The sequence below is a fragment of the Myotis daubentonii genome, chromosome 15 (assembly GCF_963259705.1).
Source record: "Myotis daubentonii chromosome 15, mMyoDau2.1, whole genome shotgun sequence".
In the NCBI taxonomy this organism is placed as follows: Eukaryota; Metazoa; Chordata; class Mammalia; order Chiroptera; family Vespertilionidae; genus Myotis; species Myotis daubentonii.
Window position 1 is genome coordinate 46756169 of NC_081854.1, and position 22821 is coordinate 46778989.

A 22821-nucleotide genomic window follows, 5' to 3' on the forward strand; every position below is an offset into this window, starting at 1 on the left:
TTATAACACTAAAGCCAGAAACATAAAAGAGAATATTAACAGGGTGATACACATATTAGAAATTTCTGAACAAAAAAAGTAAATAAAATTCCATGGGACATTATTAAAAAAATGTTTGTAACATAGGACAAATCTATCCTAATCCTTTCTCAATTAATGGATAAAGATTTGCACATGAAGGAACTCCACATACCTCAAACTCACCGTGTCTAAAAAGGTAACCAATTTAACCTTCCTCCTTTACCCTTCTTTAGTCTAAGTTAGTGGCACCACTTATTAATTTCTGTCAGAAACCGGAGCCACCTTTGACTCTTCATTCTCCCTGTCTCCACAGAGCCAATCAACAACCAAGTCCTATCCATTCGACCTCCTAAATATTTTTGGAATCTTTAGTCTCTTTTTTATTCCTACATTTTCCTAGTTCAGAACCCTAAGATCTCTTACCTAAATTATTGCAAAGGTCTCCTAAACAGTCTCTTCCTGCTTCTTCTTCTTTTTTTAAATATATATTTTATTGATTTTTTTTTACGAGAGGAAGGGAGAGAGCTAGAGAGTTAGAAACATCGATGAGAGAGAAACATCGGTCAGCTGCCTCCTGCACACCTCCCACTGGGGAGGTGCCCGCAACCACGGTACAATGCCCCTGGCCGGAATTGAACCTGGGACCCTTCAGTCCACAGGCTGAAGCTCTATCCACTGAGCCAAACCGGTTAGGGTTCTCTTCCTGCTTCTAATCTGTCACTCCCTAACCCACCACAAAGCCATCAGAGCCATATTCTACAGCACAATCTGACTACAATACCCTCCAACTTAAAAAATCTCTGACCATTGCTAGAGTACACATTAGAGGCTAATAATTTCTTTAGGGAATTAGATCACAAGTTGTGCTTCATTTCATCGTGTAATTTTCCTGTACTGTCTACAGCACAGGATGCTCAACCTTTGCAGCTACACACTCCTCAATAATAGGATTTCCAATAGTACAATTGAAGAATCTAAAAGATCAAAAACAATACAAAAAAGGTAATCAATATTCACCTTCCTAGGTTCATTGCAACAAGGGTGGCCAGGCAACTTAGTTCTTAACCAATGAGAAAGAAACATAAGTCAACCCAATGGGGCTTCTAAAAAGTCATTTAAGAGACATTTCATCTGGAGAGGGAACCAAGATGGCCATAGGTAAAAACGCCTGTACTCGCTGCCCCCCACAACTGCCGGAGAGCTGGCTAAATGGAAGTCCTACAACTAGAGACGTAAAGAAGAAAGCACACTGAGACTGGTAGGAGGCACAGAATGGGCTGGTCTGGTACCCAGGTGTGCCACATTTTTCATTGGGAGGGAGATCTTTTCTGCGGGAGGTCGCCCAAAGGAGCAAGGGGTCCCAGACCCCCAAGCCCAGGGTCCCGGAGCTGGGAAAAGAAGTCCCCATAACTACAAGCTGTAAAAACCAGCTGTTCTTCTTAAAATGCCAGCACCACGAACTGAACTTGCAAGGTCCTGCTTCATCTGAGTCCAACACCAGGGCGAGGCTCTGGGGGACACATTTGTCTGGCATCAGGACAGGAACTTGGGGGTGGCTTTCTCCCAGAAGGAGGTACTCACAGGGATCATTGTTCCTGTGCTGGGATCTCCCCAGTTGCAGGGCTGACTGGCAGCCATTTCTGTTTGTTCCACCCTGGTGATTCCCTACAACCCCACTTCATCCAATTTACAACTCCACTCAAGCTGCTTGCAGCGGCTTTTATATTTGAATGGCCTGTCCTTGAAAATCTCAAATAAGCTGCAGTTGGGTCAGGGAGCCCCAAAAATATCAATAAAAGGCCCAAGAAGACCTGACACCAGCACCAGCCTGCCTTGCTTTATACTGGGGCTTATCTGGGCACTTCAAACCCAATACAAAGAGGAGGAATCTGTAGATCACTCATAGCTCCTGCTGGGTGGCCCTAAGCAGTGGATGACTTTGCATCTCCCTGGAGACCCAAGACCAGTGTACCCAGTGGTCAGTATCAGGCCATACCAGATTACAACTCTACATATCCATAAGCGACACACTCAAGGGGCAGACTCAGTGAGTACCAAAGCCCCCTTGAAGCAAGTCCTGCTCCATAGGGGTGTCTCCTGCATAGCAGCTCTCCCACTGTTAGTCACAACTGGTCCTAAGAGCAAATTGGCCTGAAGGTCAATTCCTCCCAGTGACACTAAAAGCTATCGTCTCAGCTACAACAAAACTGTGCTAAGCCACTGTAGCTAGTTTGGCTCAGTGGATAGAGCGTCGGCCTGCAGACTGAAGGGTTCCAGGTTCAATACCAGTCAAGGGCATGTACCTTGGTTGCGGGCACCTCCCCGGTGGGGGGTGTGCAGGAGGCGGCTGATTGATGTTTCTCTCTCATCGATGTTTCTAACTCTCTATCCCTCTCCCTTCCTCTGTGTAAAAAAATCAATAAAATATGTATTTTAAATTAAAAAAAAAACACACACACCTGTGCTAAGCCAACAAAGGGGTGCACCTAGAGTTCCCAGCTCAGGTGACTGGGGAGGCTGAGTCACTGGGTCCTAGAGGAGACCTACTATACAAGGCCACCCTATCAACTCAAGGAGACATAGCTGCTCTACCCAATAACATAGAAACAAACACAGGGGAGCAGCCAAAATGAAGAGACATAGAAACATGTCACAAATGAAAGAAATGGAAGAAAGCAAACTACTGGGCATGGAGTTCAAAACCACAGTTATAAGGTTACTTAAGAATCTTCTAGAAACCTCCAGGGATCTTAGCAAGAATGCCAAACACATGGAAAAGGACCAGTCAGAAATTAAGCATACACTGACTCAAATAAAGAATAACATACAAGATTCAATAGTAGAATAGAGAATTCTGAGAATCAAATCAATGATTTGAAATCTGAGAAAGCAAAAGACACCCAACCAGAAGAGCAAAAAGAAGAATCCAAAAATATGAAGATAGTGTAAGGAGCCTCTGGAACAAGTTCAAGCGTACTAACATCAGAATTATGGGGATGCCAGAAGAAAAAAAAGAGAACAAGATATTGAAAACCTATTTGAAGAAGTAATGACAGAAAACATCCTCTACCTGGTGAAAGAAATAGTCCAGGTAGCACAGAGATTCCCAAACAAGAGAATCCCAAAGAGGACTACACCAAGACACATCATAATTAAAATGCCAAGGGCTAAAGACAAATAGAGAATCTTAAATGCAGCAAGCGAAAAGCACTTAGTTACCTATAAGGGAATGCCTATAAGACTGTCAGCTGATTTCTCAACAGAAACTATACAGGCCAGAAGGGAGTGGCAAGAAATATTCAAAGTGATGAATAGCAAGGACCTAAAACCAAGATTACTCTGCCCAGCAAAGCTATCATTGAGAATTGAAGGTCAGATAAAGTGCTTCACAGACAAGAAAAAGCTAAAGGAGTTCATCACCACCAAACCAGTATTATATGAAATGTTGAAGGGTATTCTTTAAGAAAAGGAAGAAGAATAAAAAGAAAAAGATAAAAAAAATATGAAAATGACACCAAATACATACCTATCAACAACTGAATCTAAAAATCAAAATAAAAAAATAAGAAATGTAATGAACAGAATAAACTGGTGAATAAAATAGAATCAGCGGCATGAAAATGGAACAGACTGTTGATTCTCAGAAGGGGGCGGGGGGGGCAGGAAGAGATTAAAGAAAGACCTTATATGCATACTAGAGGCCCAGTGCATGAATTTGTGCATGGGTGGGGTCCCGCTGGCCCTGCCTCTGATGCAAGGGGGGGGGGCGCACGCGATTGAGGACGGGGGGACCAATCAGGGATGGGTCGATTGGGGGTGGTGCTGGCCGGGGGGGAGGGACCGTGGGCAGTTAGCTGGCCGGCCCCACACCCTGGCTGAACTCCTGGTTGAGCTCCCAGTTGAGGGGACAATTTGCATATTAGCCTTTTATTATATAGGATATACATTACCTATGGACACAGACAATAGGGTGGTGAAGGCCTGGGACAAGGCGGGAACCAGGTGGAGGAAGGCATGGGGGGAAAAAAGAGGGACATCTGTAATAATCTCAACAATAAAGATTTATTTTTTAATGGGAAAAAAAAGAGAGACATTTCACCTGGGGAATGGGAGGGGTAGAGTTAGAGGAGGGTGTAGGGTGGATAAACGGTGATGGGGGGAAGGGGGGGGAAGGGAGACATTTCACCCTTCCTCCTTCTAGAAAACTGATGCAATGCCCAGAAATAGAGCAGCCAGCTTGCAAACATAATAAGGACATAGTCACACAATGAGCACAGTACAGCAGGAAGATGAAAAGACCTAGAGCCCCTGATAGCATAGTGCTATACCAGGCCTGGACCATGTGCTGCTGGAGATCTTGTTCCATGTGATAAATCCTTTGCCACTGAGCAGAGTTAATACTTTGTCCCAGGGCAATATATTTCATTTCTCCAAGCCTCAGTAAACTGGGCATAGTAATATTTACTTCACAAGACTGTTGTAAAAATTAAATGAGACAACATATTTTAAAAGTGCTTAAGTACACACTGAATTAAGTCTTAGCTATTATTTTGCATTTATAAATATGTAAAATTTACACATCTGTCCAAACATAATTACACATACCTGCTGTATTCTCAGAATGTACTATATAAGCCAGAAGCACCTACAAAGAAACACTGTTCTCAACTCCCAGGGGATTTCTATTACTTAGCTAGATGTCAACTAGTACACACCTGCTGATAACAGTATACCCCTTCTGTCCTGTGCATTCACTCATTCACTTTCCCATATTTCCACAAATATTTAGTGCGTCTTTATTATGTCCAAATCACTGTGCTAGGTGTCATGGATATAATGTGAGGGAACCAATGGTGCTTTTCCTAACAATTTCTGGTCTAGTGAGGCAGGTGGACAATGAACAAATAATTACAAAAATCAATATGTAATTATCAACTGTGATTTAGTCCAATACAGGAAAATTACACGATGAAATGAGAGCATGAAGCACGAGATGTGATCTAATTCCCTAAGGAAATTATTAGCCTCTAATATGTATTCTAGCAAAGGTCAGAGACTTTTTTAAAATCTAACATGAGGATTTTTAAAAAATGATTTTTTAGAGAGAGAGAAAGGCTAAGAGAGAAAAATTACTGACATGCGAGAGAAACATTGATTGGTTGCCTCCCATACACTCCCTGACTGGGAATTGAACCTAAAACCTTTTGGTGTATGGGACAATGCTTCAACCAACTGAGTCACCTGGCCAGGGCAGTCAGAGATTTTTATTTCATTAAAAGAAAAAACAAGTATTATTATTAACAGATGTAGCAAATTAATTTCTAATTCCAGCTGTGTCTTGGTCTCTCCTAGTGAGAAATGAAATATATGTGCATTTGGCTCAAACTCACAAAAATTCAAAAAAAGAAAGAAAGAAATATATGTGCAGTAAAAAGTGTGCACTTTAATAAATGGTTAAATCTGAAAGATAATGAGCAATTACCAATGTTAACCTAATGCTTTCCTGTTGCAACCTGAATACCTCCCTTTCAAGGTCAGCATAAAGGGCACTCGCTGATAAAACTACACGCTCATCCAGTAAAGTATGCTCAAATGGCCTTGGACAACTAACTACCAATCTCAAGTGGTAGCCGGAAAGGTTTTCAACATCCTGCTGCTTGCCAGCAACATGTTCTACTAATCTTTTACTCCATGGTCTATACTACAATCTGCACAAAGTAGTCAGGTAGGGTCATCATAAAAGGTGGTTGGGTATACGTGAAATCCATGTGGGAAATAAAGGTTCAGCAGTGCTTTCATAGAAAATATACAGAATACTCTGACCATTCTTGCTGCAGTGAGTTTGTCTATATTATATTGCCTAAGTCTATAATTACATTTATCTTACAGTTTGGTAATACCTTTCTGCAGCAATGAATTTTAAAATGCAAATGCATGTTTAATGAAAAATTAAGAATCAAATTCATTTACAAGAATGTCGATGATAAATGTAAAATTTGCATAAAATAATGACATTTAATATTCTGTGTGAATCAGAATTATCACTGATCACATGAAAACCAAAAGATAAATCTGCTGAAGAAGCCTCATCATGTACTTCAAAGACTACAATTTAACAAATGCACTTGCACATGGTGCATTTAACATCATTCTGTAGAACATAACTTTTCATTTAAAACAAATGACCCGCCCCAGCCAGTGTGGCTCAGTGACTGAGAGTCGACCTATGAACCAGGAAGTCATGGTTCGATTCCCAGTCAGGGCACGTGCCTGGGCTGCGGGCTCGATCCCCATTGTGGGGTGTGCCGGATCAATGATTCTCTCTCATCATTGATGTTTCTATCTTTCTCTCCCTCTTCCTTTCTCTCTGAAATCAATAAAGATATATTTTAAAAAATACAAATAAAACATATAAATCTAAGTTAATTTCATTCACATTCCCAAGCACATACAAAAAGCAAAACTGTTTATACGTTGGCTTCATTAACAGAAAAACTTGGAAAAAGCTAAAGGACAAGAGTTTTACACCAATGTCATCAAATACCTCAAATACAAAATCTGCAAATTTCAACAATGGTTCAATTTTTCTAACCTGATCGTAGAATCAAAATACAGGCACACCCCATTAATTTTGTTTCATTTTACTGCACTTTTTACTAATTGAAGGTTTGTGACAAATAATTACAACTTGCTAAAGGCTCAGATAATGGTTAGCATTTTTTAAAACAACGAAGTATTTTAAAAATAGGGCCCGGCTGGTGTGGCTCAGTGGTTGAGTGTCAACCTAGGAACCAGGAGGTCATGGCTCGATTACCGGTCGGGACATATGCCTAGGTTATAGGCTTGGTTCCTGGTGGTGGGCGTTGTGTGTGTAGGAGGCAGCTGATCAATGATTCTCTCTCATCATTGATGTTCCAATCTCTCTCTCTCCCCCCCCCCTTACTCTCTGAAATCAATAAACAACAAAACCCCATAAATATTAAAATTAGGGTATGTACTAGTACATACATTCTTCTTTAGACATAATGTTATTATACACTTACTAGACTACAGTATAGTGTAAACGTAATTTTTATGTACATAGGGAATCCAAAAATTGGTGTGACTTGCTTTATTCCAATAGTTGCTTTATTGCAGTGGTCTAGAACCAAATCCAAAATATTGCCAAGGTATGCCTGTAAAACTTTTGAAAAGTCATTACGTTAAAAGTAAAAACATCTTTCTGTGACTGCCAAAGTAAATTAAGAGTATAATGATGAAGCCCCAGGCGGCAGTTCGGTTGGTTGGAGTGTCATCCCATACACCGAGAAGGTTCGATCTCTGTATAGGAGGCAACCGATCGATCTATTTCTCTCTCTCTCTCTCTCTCTCAAAATCAATAAACATATCCTTGGGTGAGAATTAAAAAAAATAAAAATAGTAAAGAGTATAACAATGATGATAGGAACATCATCAGATGATAGGAATTTTTCAACTCCATTAAAATCTTTTGGGACCACTGTAGTGATTCAGTCCATCATTAACCTAATGTCCATACAAAAAATACACATAGCTTAAGGCCATGTTGTCCAATATGGTAGCCGCTAGTTACATATGATTACTGTATATTTGAAATGTGGCTAGTCTAAATCTGTAAGTGGAAAATACACTAGTCTGACTCTAAGTGGATTGCAAATACTTATTACTAATATAAAATATACCTAACTTTTTATGCTGACTGTAAATTCATGATATTTTAGATATATTAAAGTTAAGTAAAATATAAAGTTAATTATAATTGTTTCTTTTTACCTTCTTAAATGTAGCTTCTAGAAAATTTTAAATTATATTATGTGGCTTACATCTGAATTATACTGGACAGCACTGTCCTAAAATATAGCTTGATGAATTTTCCCAAACTAAATGTTCCATGTAACCAGATTTCATGTGAAAAAACAGAACAGGCCGAAACCAGTTTGGCTCAGTGGATAGAGCGTCGGCCTGAGGACTGAAAGGTCCCAGGTTCGATTCCGGTCAAGGGCATGTACCTGGCTTGCGGGCATATCACCAGTAGGAGATGTGCAGGAGGCAGCTGATCGATGTTTCTCTCTCATGGATGTTTCTAACTCTCTATCTCTCTCCCTTCCTCTCTGTAAAAAATCAATAAAATATATTTAAAAAAAAAAAAAAGAAAAAGAAAAAACAGAACAGTACCAGCATCTCAAAAGACTCCTTCTGCTCCATTCCAGTAACTAGCCCCCTCTCCCAAGGATGAACCACTATCTTTACTTCTATTGTTAGTTTTGCCCATTTGTATAAATTCATATAAATGGATTCATACAGCAAGTGCTTTTTTTAGTACACTCAATATATTTGTAAAATTCATCCACAGTGGTATGCTAGTTGGAATTTTTCATCCTCATTGTATTTCTTTGTGTGAACATATAGTTTAAACATTCTGTTAATGGGCATTTGGGCAGTTTACAGTTTCTGGCTATTACTAATAATGCCACTATACAAATATCCTAGTACATAGCTTGTGATGAATATACATAATCATTCCCATTGCATACCAGAGAACAGAAGTGCTAGTTTTCCAAATAGCCAACACATCAACTGTATTTCATATCCTTGTTAACGTTTGTCAAAGGTACTCTGAACAAAGGCAAAAATACCTATGAAAATATTTCAGCTGAAATATTTACACAATTTGATTTTTTGAAATGGAATTGTGATTTTTTGAAATGGAATTTTTTGAAATGGAATTATCCCTTAGGTTACTTGGGATAACAGTATCTGTTAGAGTATCTGGTCTTCACATGGCAGAGAATTAGTAAGATCTCTTATCAGGACACTCATCCTATCACACCGGGGTCCCACTCTCACGGTTTAACTAGAGGCCTGGGGCATGAAATTCGTGCATGGGGGAGTCCCCTCAGCCCAGTCTGCACCAACGCCAGCGTCCCACGCCCCAACTGGCCTCTGGCCAGAGGCCTGCCCACCCTCCCTCCGCGGACCGGGGTGCGTGGGACACTGGGCTCATCACCTGAGGGAGGATCCAGCCGTGCTGCTCGGCCACCGCTCCCCGCAGCGGGGCTGACAGGACCAGACACTCCAGCAGCGGGGCTGAAGGGACTGGGCGCCACCATCTTGTGGCTACGGGCGCTGCCATCTTGGTGATGGAGTGACAGTTAACTTGCATACTATCCCTTTATTAGATAGGGCTAGAGGCCCAGTGCATGAACTTCTGGGGGGAGGGGCCGCGGAATTCACGGTCGAGGGGACAATTTGCATATTAGCCCTTTATTATATAGGGTTAAATCTTAATTTCCCTATAGAAGCCTTAGGGGGTTAGGGCTTCAATGTATGAATTTTGGGGGAACACAACATTCAGTCCATAACAGCTGTAAGTGGTGGGGCCAGGATTCACAATTATGACTATGAAGCTTCTACTCTTAATTTCTACACTTACTTGTCTCTTTATAGATGATTTTGGGATGGAAAAAGCTACAGATAAGTGCTGACTATTGAATGGATGGTTGGAATCCCCTGCTTTGAAATTTCTACATTATGTAAAACCTATTATATTAATTATCACAACAGATGGCCCTTACTTTGTAGTGATAAAGCTCAATTTGTGGACTGGGGCAACAAACCTTGGAAAATTCTAAGTATGAGAAATGCTGTGGGTTAAACTAAATTTTTTACATATCATTCCAATAAAATATTTCAGTTTTAAAAGTCAACTCAATCTAAAATTTTCCCTTGTATAAACTAAATTGGTTATAACACTGTTTTGTGTTTGTCTGTTTAGTGACTTGCCTGGACCAATTCTGTAGAATCTGTTTCCTCAGCAGTGTGCAGCCTCTGATGTCACTGCTTAGTTATTGTTTTTAAGCCATGCTTTCTAGGGGTTGCCACCCTACTCCCCCATCAGAATAAATTAGTGGTCAGCCAATGACTGGTGAGAAGTTTTGCCTAAATACCTGGAACTCAGTAGGCTTCCATCCTTTGTCATAGGATGTGTGTTTTGGGGGAATCTTGTAAAAGTGCAGGGAGCTTATCAGTCTAACCTGTGTTCAGCAAGAATTAGCTTCCTCCAAAGGTCCTCTTAGTTTTTTCCTGAACAGGTGTGGCTATCTCTTTCCTAGATAACCCTAATAAATACCTGGCTAGTCTGCCATTTTGTTGCTTCCTATAATATTAGCTTTCCTGGATTGTTTGCCAGAGACCTCTATTATTATTGAGAACATCCCTCCAAGCTGCTCTAAACAAAGTCAGCTCCCTCTGATAGCAGAATAAGGGCTGCCAGCCCTCATGCCTTGCCCTGCCTGCCAAAGGTAGAACTTGAAGGACCACAGAGCTAAAGAAAAAGATGGGAGCAGCTCCTGACTAAACTGCCAGGCTATTACTGTTGTTAGTGAAATTCAGGTAGCTTTGTTTAAATAAATGCCTCTCAATTTATGCCCTTTGGTTAATGTCGAGACATTAAATGGTTTTATTTGTTTTTTTAAACAATTTTGTCCAGTGTTTGGGGAGAGGATTTGCCAAGCTCCTCAGTGTTGCTGCTACATTTTATTATGAACTCTTTTTTTCTTCCTCATAATGTGCTAAAGATCAAGAACAAATATTAAAGAGAACCATTTACTGGACTCTGAAGTAGCCCACTGAGCAGATTAGGGTAATCAAATGAAATTTTAGAACCACTGAAGGAAAAACTTACCTAAAACCAGGACCAGAATTTGTGTCTCAACATCTTTAGGATTCCTCAATATTATTTGAACCTGAGACTTTTTATACTTACTCTTTTTATTTATTTATTTTTAAAATATATCTTATTGGTTTTTTTACAGAGAGGAAAGGAGAGGGATAGAGTTTAGAAACATCAATGAGAGAGAAACATTGATCAGCTGCCTCCTGCACAGCCCGCACTGGGTATGTGCCCGTAACCCAGGCATGTGCCCTTGACCGGAATCGAACCTGGGGCCCTTTAGTCCGCAAGCCGATGCTCTATCCTCTGAGCCAAATCGGCTAGGGCTATACTTACTCTTAAAGATGGGGTAAAATAGATCCCCAGACACAGGCAAGATTAGGGGTCTATAAAGGGACCACACTCAGTAAAGACTGAAGTCCCCCTACCTGGGCTCGCTCCTCATCAAATTCCAGGCAGCCCATACCATCCAGTCTCTGGAGATCAATCCAGCCTTTCCAGATAACACAGACTCCATTCAGAATCATTGGAGCCTTCAAATAGACCTAAGACACAGAAAAGAAGGGTGAAAACCAATCAGACACATGAAAAACAAAGATCAAAGTTAAGTAACTGTGGTTTTCTTAGGAAATAAAAAAATAAATACAATCATAAAATCAAGAATTATAAGTACTAGTATATAAACTACAGCCTTTGACTATATTCTGTACATTAAATTAATCTGGTTTACCAGAATTTTATTTCTAGTTACAATTTTTCCAGATTATTTTTAAAAGAAAGTTTTTCAGATTTTGTAAAAACTATAGTAAGATGGTATTTGAAGTAAACATCATAGCTCCTCCAGCTGTAGCTAGGACAATCAAGTACTTTGCCTTGGTTTTTGAATCTTATTTTTTTAAATATATTTTTATTGATTTCCAAAAGGAAGGGAAAGGGGGAGAGAGATAGAAACATCAATGATGAGAGAGAATCACTGACTGGCTGCCTTCTGCATGCCCCCTACTGAGGACCAAGCCCAAAACCTGGGCATGTGCCATTGACCAGAATCGAACCTGGGACCCTTCAGTCCGCAGGCCAACGCTCTATCCACAGGTTTATACCTTTGTAATACATATTCATGTCATTCGCCTCCACTACTAAACACAACCATTTTTCTTGTTAAGGACTCCAATCAACCCGGCTGAACCAATTTCTACTTATATTGGAAAAAGCTAAAAACATAAAGTCCCATTTCTCCTCCCATTTGGACCAAGGGAAATAGTCTACAGTTATAGCTGAAACCGTTTAACCACACATTTCCTTCTGTTCTGATAAGTGTTCATTCCCTTCCACATTATAAATTCAAAACTACACAGATATATATACCTAAGTCTACCAAGTGACTCTGACCTCATATATGACACCTCACAAAACCTAAAAAACAATAGCCTTCTATACTGCCTATTAATACTTGACTTACTATTTCTTCTAATCAAGATTTCCACCTACTCTTTCTAATGGAGGTTGAAGGGAGTGCCACACCAGGGAGGAGTATAACATTTCACCTCTCAATGTGCCTCAATATTTTAACTTCTTATATTAATTATAAAGAGAATTCTTCTAATGGCAGAGAAAGGTCAACTTCATAATCAGATTCTACATTCACCAATGAGTTTATATCTTTTAGAATCAAAGATTCCATAAATGTAGCTTATTTATATTAACTTCCACAGCCAAAATATTTTCCTTAAAAAAAAATAGTAAAAATTTTTAAAGGCCATTTATTACTTTTTTTGGGGGGGGGGAGGTTGTGAAATTATCTTCAATTGAAATATTTTCTTTTGTAGTTCTTAACTAGCTAGGCATTTCACTGCACCACTGTTGATGTCATCTATGATGTCATAAGGGTGGCAGCCTCAACAATGTAGCCCACAGTCTGGGTAGTCCCCAGGATCGCATTAATGGTTCCAGAGCTCTCTAGCCAAATATTGGTGTTGCATCTGTCGGGCAATGGTGGCAAATCTCAGCAAGAGTGGTATTTCCACTGTGCTTAGGTTTTTTGCTTTTCTCTGTCTCTTGGCGTACTACCTCCATCTGGGCCTTTCTGTTCTGGTCAGTTTCACTGTAATCCTCAGACCCTTCCAATCACCAGTTGCTTTGGCAATTTCATCAACAACCTTTTTTGGAGACAGACCCAGGGGGCCAGGGCAGATGTGGCACTGACTTCCCCATAGTTGCACCTCAGATACACAACTTTAATGTCCTTGGGGTCAAACTTCAGCTGGTGTTGGATGAATCAGGTTTTGGGACAACTGAAGAAAAAGTTGCACCTAAGCTTCCTCCAAGCCAAAAGCTGAAGGCTGTTACTTTTTTATAAAAATTCTCTCATGACAAAGAAACCACTGGTGTGTTTTGGGAAATTCTTAAATGGGTTCAGAAAATGGCTATAGTTCTTCATCAAGGCTAATGCAATGATTGAAATTATAATTTTAAATGATATTTAGATGATTCTGATGATTTATTTAATGTTCACATTCAAATAAATAGTTTTATGTGTAGATCTTCAAAGTAAATGTTTGCCACTTTCATACATTCATGAATACCAAACCTCAAAGTACAAAGAAAATAAAATTTTGTCTCTTACCAGTTTGGCATTTTGTAATATAATTCAATAATGCCATTTAAACACTAAGACATTTTTCACTGAAAATAATGATGCCCTATTTCAAACTATGAAAAGAAAATTTATTAAAATATGACTTAGGGATTAAACCCATTGTTCTAAGAACAATTAAGTATTTTATACAAAATGCATTCTATAGCCCTAGCCAGTTTGGCTCAGTAGATAGAGCGCTGACCTGCAGACTGAAGAGGCCCTGGTATGATTCCAGTCAAGGGTACGTACTTGGGTTGCAGGCTCCTCTCCGGCCCGAACCCTGGTTGAGGCTTGTGTAAGAGGCAACTAATCAATGTGTTTCTTTCACATCGATATTTCTGTCTTTCCCTCTCTCTTCCACTTTCTCTAAAAAAAAAAAATCAATGATAAAATATCCTCGGGTGAGGATTGGGAAAAAAAAAAAGATTCTAAAGCCTTTAAAATGGGTAAACAGATTAAACTAAGTATACACAAAAACAACAAAAAGGCCTGCTTATCTTTCCAAAAGTAAAATATCGGAGGATGCTTGAGACTTCACAGAAAGTTAGAAGTGACTATAGCCTCACATTTGTATTCTTTCAGAAATAAGGTAAAAGTTGGTATAAACAATTTTTAATAAACCCAAGCTCTAAATATCAGTATTTGTGATGTTACAGTCAATCTAAATCACACATGGTATCACTTAATATTCAAAATCTGTAGCTTTAAATTCCCTATCACTGTAGCAGTAGAGCTTCAGAAAAACATGTATGCACCATCAACTGTGGCATTAGACATATAATGAAATATTTGGCGATAAAAAGAAATGAAGTATTCATACATGCTACAACATGGCTGAATCTTGAAAACATTATGCTAAGAAACCAGAAAAAGGCCATATGTTTTATGATTCCATTTATATAAAATGTCCAGAACAGGCAAATAGAGAGAGAAAGGAGATTAGTGGTTGCTAGGGGCTCAGGAGCAGGAAAAATGAGTGACTGCTAGCAGCTACTGGATTTCTTTTGGGGTGATGAAAATGTTTTGAAATTAGAGTGGTGATGGTCACACAACTCTGAATATACTAAAACCCCCGGAATTGTAGACTCTAAAGGGGTAAATTTTGTGTATGTAAATTTTATCTCAATAAAACTATTATTAAAAATTTTGCAGGCCAAAACCGGTTTGGCTCAGTGGATAGAGCGTCGGCCTGCGGACTGAAAGGTCCCAGGTTCGATTCCGGTCAAGGGCATGTACCTGGGTTGCGGGCACATCCCCAGTGGGCAATGTGCAGGAGGCGGCTGATCGATGTTTCTCTCTCATCGATGTTTCTGACTCTCTATCTCTCTCCCTTCCTCTCTGTAAAAAATCAATAAAATATATTTAAAAATAAAATAAAAAAATAAAAATTTTGCAATAGTTTTTATCTGTTACATAAGTAACATGAGATATGTAAATGAAGATTTTTGAGTAGGCAGTTGCAAATGGGATTCTAGCACTCTGAGAAAAGATACGGGCTGATGATGTTAAGTCTGGCAACCATCAACAATACAGTGCCATTTAACTCTAGAACAGTGGTTCTCAACCTTCCTAATTCCGCGACCCTTTAATACAGTTCCTCATGTTGTGGTGACCCCCAATTTCATTGTTACAAATTGAACATAATTAAAGCATAGTGATTAATCACAAAAACAATATGTAATTATATATGTGTTTTCCGATGGCCTTAGGTGACCCCTGTGAAAGGGTCGTTCCCCACAGGTTGAGAACCGCTGCTCTAGAAGAACGGGTGAGATTCCCAAAGTAAGTAGGAGAAAAGAGGGAGGGCCCAGGAAGAACTCGGAAGAAATCCAACTTTTAGATGCTGGGTAGCAGAAAAGAACCCAGCAAGCATGCTATAAATAGCCAGTGAGAAAAAGAGAGAAACATGTAAGGAGCCTAGGGGCTAAAGGTTAAGTTATAGGTCTCCAAATAAAAATTTCCCCTTTGTTGGATGCCTTTAGATATCTAAGGGCACTCGTAATTTTTAGCCATGCTTTTATTTAAGGCAGTAGTTTTTAGTGTAGAGTTCAAAGAACCTACGGAAGTTTGAGTTTATGGATAAGTTTAAAAAAGACCAGAAACCTACTGAAATTCTGTGTAAAATTACATATGTGGTGCATGACAAAATATACGTTGGAATCAGATAAAACCTGGGTTTAAATTGTAGCTCTATCAGTGTGTCTGATATAAATTATTTAAGTTTGCTCATAAGCCTCAGATTCCTCACATATAAAACCCCTAAATAATGCCTTTCATAGGCATTAAAAATTAACTCAATGCACATAAAATTTATGAAACATATAGAGTACTACAGAAACACTGATTCCTTATATACACATTTCCACCCATGTTTTACATAGTAACTTCTTTTCAAGGGAAAGAAACTAAGTTTTCAAGACAATAAATAGTTGTTACCACCAATTAACCAGCAGACAAGCAGTGACACTGGATGACCATGGGTACCCAGGAAAATAAGATATTCCATTAAGGAAGAGTATTTCCTTCCTTTTAGTTATAATCATTTCTGTAGTCTAGTCTAACAGATTTCTTAGAAGATACTTGCTTCTGACTCATCCTCCTTTAGCCACATGCCCCACCGGTTCATAAATGCACAGTCATCTGCTCGCCTGTTGGATAATCACTAGGGTCAGTCATTCAATCTTGTTTGCCTGAATCATAATTGAGTTGCATGTAAGTGTAAAAAAAAAAGCTTCTTCCATAGTGATTTAATATAACTGACCAATCTACTTCCTACAGTTCAAATATCATGAACTTGTGTGTGTGTAACTACATATACACACCTACTCAATAAAATGTGTTAACCAAACAGAAAAATCCATCCTAAATTTCATATGGAATCTCAAGGGACCTTGAATAGTCAAAACAATTTTTAAAAAGAACAAAACTTGAGGACTCACACTTCCTGACTTCAAAACTTACTATGCTTTCAATGCTGATAGCGCTCTAGCAAACATGGTTGAATGTTTCTAAAACCTGCCAGACTTTCTGTAAGAAGTGTGGCAAGCATCAACTCCACAAAATAACACAGTACAACGACAAGGATTCTCTGTATGTGCAGGGAAAGTGGCATTATGACAGGAAACAGAGTGGTTATGGTGGGCAGACTAAGCTGATTTTCTGCAAAAAGGGTAAAACTACAAAGATTGTGCTGAGGCTTGAATGTGTTAGGCCCATCTGCACATCTAAGAGAAGGGTGGCTATTATAAGATTCAAGCATTTTAAACTAGGAGGAGATAAGAGAAAGGACCAAGTGATCCAATTCTAAGCTTCACGTTTTGTTTTATTATGTAACAATAAAATCTTGATATGTTCACTTCAGATAGTTGCATTTGGTCTTGTGGGGAGGGAAATAAACTAGTGTTATTAATAAAATTAGCCTTACGGGAAAATTTATGCTAAAAAAACTACAAAGCTACAAAAATCAAAACAGCATAGTATTAGCATAAAAACAAAAATATAGAACCCATTGAATAGCATAGAAAATCCAGAAATATTCACATAGTCAAATAACTTTTGCCAATGGTGCCAAGACCATTCAATGGGGGAAAAAATGGTCTTTTCAACAATTGGTAGTAGGAATAAATATGCACATGTAGAATAAAAACCCTATCTAAAACTATATTAAAAAATAAACTCAAAATGAATCAAAGACCAAAAACTATAAAACTTTTAGTAGCAAACATTGGATAAAAACTTCATGATATTGGATTTGACAATGATTTCTTAGAAATGATAACAAAGACAAAAGTAAAACTTTATTTTAAAAAAAATAAATTGGACTTCATGAAATTTAAAAAATGTGTATGTATCAAGACACTATCAACAGAGTAAAAAGGTAACCCAAAGAGTGGGAGAAGCCCTAACTGGTTTGGCTCAGTGATAGAGCGTTGGCCTGCGGACTGAAAGGTCCCAGGTTGAATGCCAGTCAAGGGCATGTACCTCCTACCCAGTAGGAGGTGTGCAGGAAGCAGATGATGGATGTTTCTCTCTCATCGATGTTTCTAACTCTCTACCCCTCTCTCTTCCTCTCTATGAAAAGAGAGAGAGAGAGAGAGAGAGAGAAAATATTTGCAAATCATATACACCCGTTAAGGGATTAACATCCAAAATGGGCAAAGAACTTGAATAGACATTTTTCCAAAGATACATACTAATAAATGGCCAAAAAGCATTAAGAAAAGATGCTTATCACTAATCATGAGGGAAATGAAAACCAAAACTACAATGGGATACCACTTCATACCCATCAGGATGGCTACTACCAAAAAACAGCAAGTGTTAGCAGGAGAAATTAAAACCCTTATGGTGGGAATGTAAAAGAATACAGCCATTGTGAAAAACAATACGGCAGTAACTAAAAAAAATTTAAAAATAATTACTATATGATCCAGTAATCCAACTTCTCGGCATATGCCCAAAAGAAATGAAGGCAGGGTCTCAATGACATATTTGTACGCCCCTGTTGATAGCAGCACTATTCCCAACAGCTAAAACATACAAATAACCCATCTCCATCAATAGGTGACTAGACAAGCAAAATGTGGCACATACATACAATGAATTATTATTCTGCCTTTTAAGGAAGTAAATTCTGCAATATGCTACAATGTGAATGACTCTTGAGGACATTATGCTAAATGAAATAAGCCAGGCATAAAAAACAAATACTATATGATTCTACTTGTATGAGGTTCTTAGAGTAGTCAAAATTATGGACAGAAAGTAGAACGGTGGTTGCCAGGATAGGGGAAGGAGGATAATGGGGAGTTATTGTTTAGTGGGGGATAGAGTTTCGGTTTCATAAGATGAAAAGACTTACGGAGAAACTCCTGTGAAAAGGAAGGCGGTCATGGTAAGCCTAGAATCAGATAATACAGAGCAACCCACTCCCTCTGACCATTTTTTCTTCCAGATCTTTAGCATACTGTGAACACTGGCTCACACTTTGCCACATGCCCTAACTCTAGAGCAGTGGTTCTCAACCTTCCTAATGCCCCGACCCTTTAATACAGTTCCTCATGTTGTGGTGATCCCCAACCATAAAAGTATTTTCGTTGCTACTTCATATCTGTAATTTTGCTACTGTTATGAATCGTAATGTAAATATCTGATATGCAGGATGTCTTTTCATTGTTACAAATTGAACATAATTAAAGCATAGTGATTAATCACAAAAACAATATGTAATTATATATTGCCGGGAGCCAGTCCATCCTTGCTGTTTCAAGGGACCTGGCATATATAGCATACGGTTCTTAATATGTTTGCTCCCCTTCTTGGCGCTGTGTTTTAACCAAGGTCACCTCTCCGAGAAAGGTTGAATCCCCAGGTAGGGATTTTACCCTGAAGTTAGGGAGGGGATGAAACTCCTTAACTAAGTGCCAGGCGGGTAGTTAATCAATTTAACTACGAACAATCATGCTTAAACTACATAATCTTTTCTCCCTGGAATGGAGATAAGAAACGCCCTAACCTTTGTAATAGAGATTGATAGGATTGAATCAACTGGTATAAATACCGTTGTAACAAGACAGAAACACTCAGAACTTAGAACAGAATCAAGAAGACAGAACCTACACGGAGCCTAGGGACAGAAGAACTTTGCTGGAGAGAGCATGCCGGAGGATCCTGGAGAGGGACTGGCCTCGGAGCCTGGAGACAGAGCCTAGCGGGAGAACATGGCAAGGGATCCTGGACTGAACCTGACTACAGAGATTGGCAGGAGAACCTGACTGGAACCTGGACACTGAACCTGACTGGAGAACCTGGACAGAACCTGGCTGGAGAACCTATCGAGGGAACATGGCTACAGAACTTCCCTGGAGATCCAAAGCAGAACCTCTCTGGAGATCGAGACCAGAACTTGGCTGGAGATCCTGGCTGGAGATCCTGGCTAGGCTGCTGATCAACTGAACGCTGCCTCCGTGTCCTTCCTTCTTCGTCGACTCCGTCCACACCTTTGGGGACCCCTGGACCTGCTGGGGTTGGACCCCGGCAATATATGTGTTTTCCAATGGTCTTAGGCGACCCCTGTGAAAGGGTCATTCGACCCCCAGAGGGGTCGCGACCCACAGGTTGAGAACCCCTGCTCTAGAGTGAGCCCTAGTTTTTTCACAACCCATTCACGACTCTGCTCACAAACTTGCCGAGAATGGCTTGTAAAAATTCTCAGGGTTCTGGCTGGTGAGGCTCAAATGGCTAAGCTTTGTCCCATGCACCAAGAGGTGACTGGTTCGACTCCAGGTTAGGGTACATGCCTGGGTAGCTGGCTCGATCCCCAGTGGGGGGCTTGCAGAAGGCAGCCAATCAATGTTTCTCTCCCTCTCCCCCTTTCCCTTTCATACTCTCTAAAATCAATAAAAACATTTTTAAAAAAATTCGCAGGGAAGCTGAATCCAGACTTGACTCAGATTCTGTTCAGCTTATCTTCTAGGAGCTTTCATGTTAGGATGATACTGCAATCCTTTATTTACATTGTCATGAAGGTTGTGCTTGCTGTATTGTTTTTCAAAATGGAACAATGCATTGGTTAGAAATACATGCATAGGAAATAAAATGTTAAAGACAAGCAAAGAAATAAATAATAAATATATCAGTCATTATAGTGGTTTGTGGTGGGGGTTTTTTTTGTGGAGTGGGAAATAGAACTGTGGAGTTTTCTGAAGTATCACTGTCCAATCCTATATAATAAAAGAGAAACATGGTAATTAACCATAACTTCGCTACCCTTCCCATTGGCTAATCAGGGAGATATGCAAATTAACTGCCAACCAAGATGGCGGCCGGCAGCCAGGCAGCTGAAGCGAACAGGAGGCTTGCTTTCTCCAGTGACAGAGGAAGCCAAGGTTCCCCGCCTGCCACTGCCGGTCTCTGAGCTGCAGTCTAAGAAACAATGTTGCAAATATAGAAGCTAAACCATCCCCAGAAACCTGCTTTTAGCCAGCCGGCCTCGGAGCTGGAGCTGAAACAGTGTTTCAATTATAGAACCCAAACAAACCCAGATTAGCAGCTGAGGTCTCAGAGCTGGAGCCGAGCCTCAGAGCTAAAGCTGGCTCTCAGCTCCAGTGACAGCCATAGAAGGTAAATAAATCCCAGAACAAAAAAAAAAAAGAAAAAAAGGAGAGGTTGGGAGCTTCAGTCACCTGCCAGCCTGAAAACGGCCCTCAGCTCCTCACCCAGACTGGCTAGGCGCCCCAGTGGGGATCCCCAATCTGAAGGGGGTGTGACCAGCTGCAAACAGCCATCATCCCCTCATCCAGGCTGGCCAGGCACCCAAGCGGGACCCCCACCCTGATCCGGGACACCCTTCAGGGCAAACCAGCCGGGCCCACCCGTGCACCAGGCCTTTATCCTATATAGTAAAAGGATAATATTCCTCCTAGCACCGGGATCAGCAGAGCCGCGAGGCCTCCCGAACCCGGGATCAGCGGAGCCGCAAGGCCTCCTAGCACCGGGATCAGCTGAGCAGCGAGGCCTCACTGCCCTGGTGTCAAGCGGAGCCGCGAGGCCTCCCAGCATTGGGATCAGCGGAGCCACGAGGCCTCCTGGCCCCTGGAGCAGCGTGATGGGGCAGCGCCCAAACCCCTTGATTGCCCTGCGGCTGTGTGTGTGACAGGGGGCGGGGCCACAACCTCCCTATCCACCCTGCTCTGTTCATGACAGGGGACGGCGCCCCAACCCCCTGATTGGCCCTACTCTGTGACAGGGTGCAGTGCCCCAACCCCCCCATGGGCCCTGCTCTGTGTGTGACGGGGTAGAGCCGCAACCTCCCAATTGGCCCTGCCCTGAGTGTGACTGGGGGTGGCATCGCAACCTACCGATCCGCCCTGCTCTGTGCATGACAGGGGGGTGGCGCCCCAACTCCCCAATTGGCCCTGCTCTGAGCCCGACCAGGGGCTGCACCTAGGGATTGGGCCTGCCCTCTGCCACCCAGGAGCAGGCCTAAGCCAGCAGGTCGTTATCTCCCGAGGGGTTCCAGACTGTGAGAGGGCACAAGTGGGGCTGAGAGACACCCCCCCACCCCGCCAGTGCACAAATTTTTGTGCACCGGGCCTCTAGTCTATATATAAAAAAGGTTAACATGCTAAGTGTCCAACTGGTCACTATGATGTGCACTGACCACCAGGGGGCAGATGCTCAATGCAGGAGCTGCCATGACAAGCACTGGCCATTTACAAAGAAACGGCACCACAGGCCTGGTACCCAAAAAGCAACACTTGGCTTCCCCCACATGGGACACAGGCCCCACCACCATCCAGGAGCGACAGCCCATCAAATGGCAGCCAACACTGCAAAGACCCCATAGCACAAAATGCAGTCCACAGCCCAGCCCAGCCCAGCAATGGTCACTGTGGGTGTCGGGTAATGACATGGTGTAGCAACGCCCAGCTTCCTCTCCCTAGTGTCTAGCATTCTTGGAGTTTCTTCAGCTCAAGAACACGACTTGCTTTATAGCCAGGTGCAAACATTTTACACTTTAACCAAATGTCTATGAAGCATTTTCCAGTGCCTCATCTCATTTGCTCCTCACAGAACTCCTGAAGTAGGTAGACAGGAGACTCAGTAGAATCCTATTTTCTTTTCAGTAGCCAGAAAACGGAGATTTAGAAAGCTTAGAAACTTGACCCGACTGAAAAGAAGAAATGGTGGGCCTTGAAAATGACTTCAGGTTTTCTCACTGCACAGAATATAGTCATATACTGCTGCCGTTTAATATTTTACCCATTGTTCTCCCTGCGTGATCTACAATAATAATCTGCTTCATGTTGATATTTACTGCTGTGTTGCTGACAATTACCTGAAAGGGAAGTTGGGGTGCTTTATTGGGCTGAAAAAAGTTTAGCTAAATCAGAAAGCAGGCCTAATTAAGCTTATCTATATATATAAAGCTCTCACTGGTGCCAATCACACGCGTGTGTTTCCATCTGTCATCGTCAATCAAGAATTTGGTTGACACTTCTATTATAGAGAAAGAGCGAATAGCGATATTAAAATATTTCTTCTAATTAATTTCCTTTCAATGTGTATGAGAATTCGTGCACAGGGCCACTAGTAGAAATATGTGAACCACAAATGCAGTCACATATGTAACATGTGAATCTAACAGCCATAATTAAAAAGTTAAAATAAAATAAACAGGTGAAATTATTTAATTTCAATTATATTTACAATATTATTTCAATATATAATCAATATAAATATTATTGAGATAGTGTACATATTTTTTGTACCTTGTTTTCAAAATCTTGCATGTACTTTTTTACATACATCACATCAATTCAGACTACTGGCACAAGTGTCTAGTGCAGCGGTTCTCAACCTGTGGGTCGCGACCCCTTTGGGGGTCGAACGACCCTTTCATAGGGGGTCTAACAACCCTTTTACAGGGGTCACCTAAGACCATCGGAAAACACATATATAATTACATATTGTT

At 40.7% G+C, this 22821-nt stretch overlaps 1 protein-coding gene across 7 annotated transcripts in view; it reads right to left on the minus strand.

Moving 5' to 3' along the window:
* Positions 1 to 22821, minus strand: part of CBFB (core-binding factor subunit beta) — a 56983-nt gene that overhangs the window by 17292 nt on the left and 16870 nt on the right. For 5 of the 7 annotated variants that reach the window (XM_059667829.1, XM_059667832.1, XM_059667827.1 and 2 more), the window contains one exon: positions 11140 to 11256. The exons of the other annotated variants lie outside the window; for them this stretch is intronic. In XM_059667829.1, the coding sequence (XP_059523812.1) occupies positions 11140 to 11256 (117 nt within the window). The remainder of the gene's footprint in view (positions 1 to 11139; positions 11257 to 22821) is intronic. 7 annotated transcript variants of the gene reach the window in all.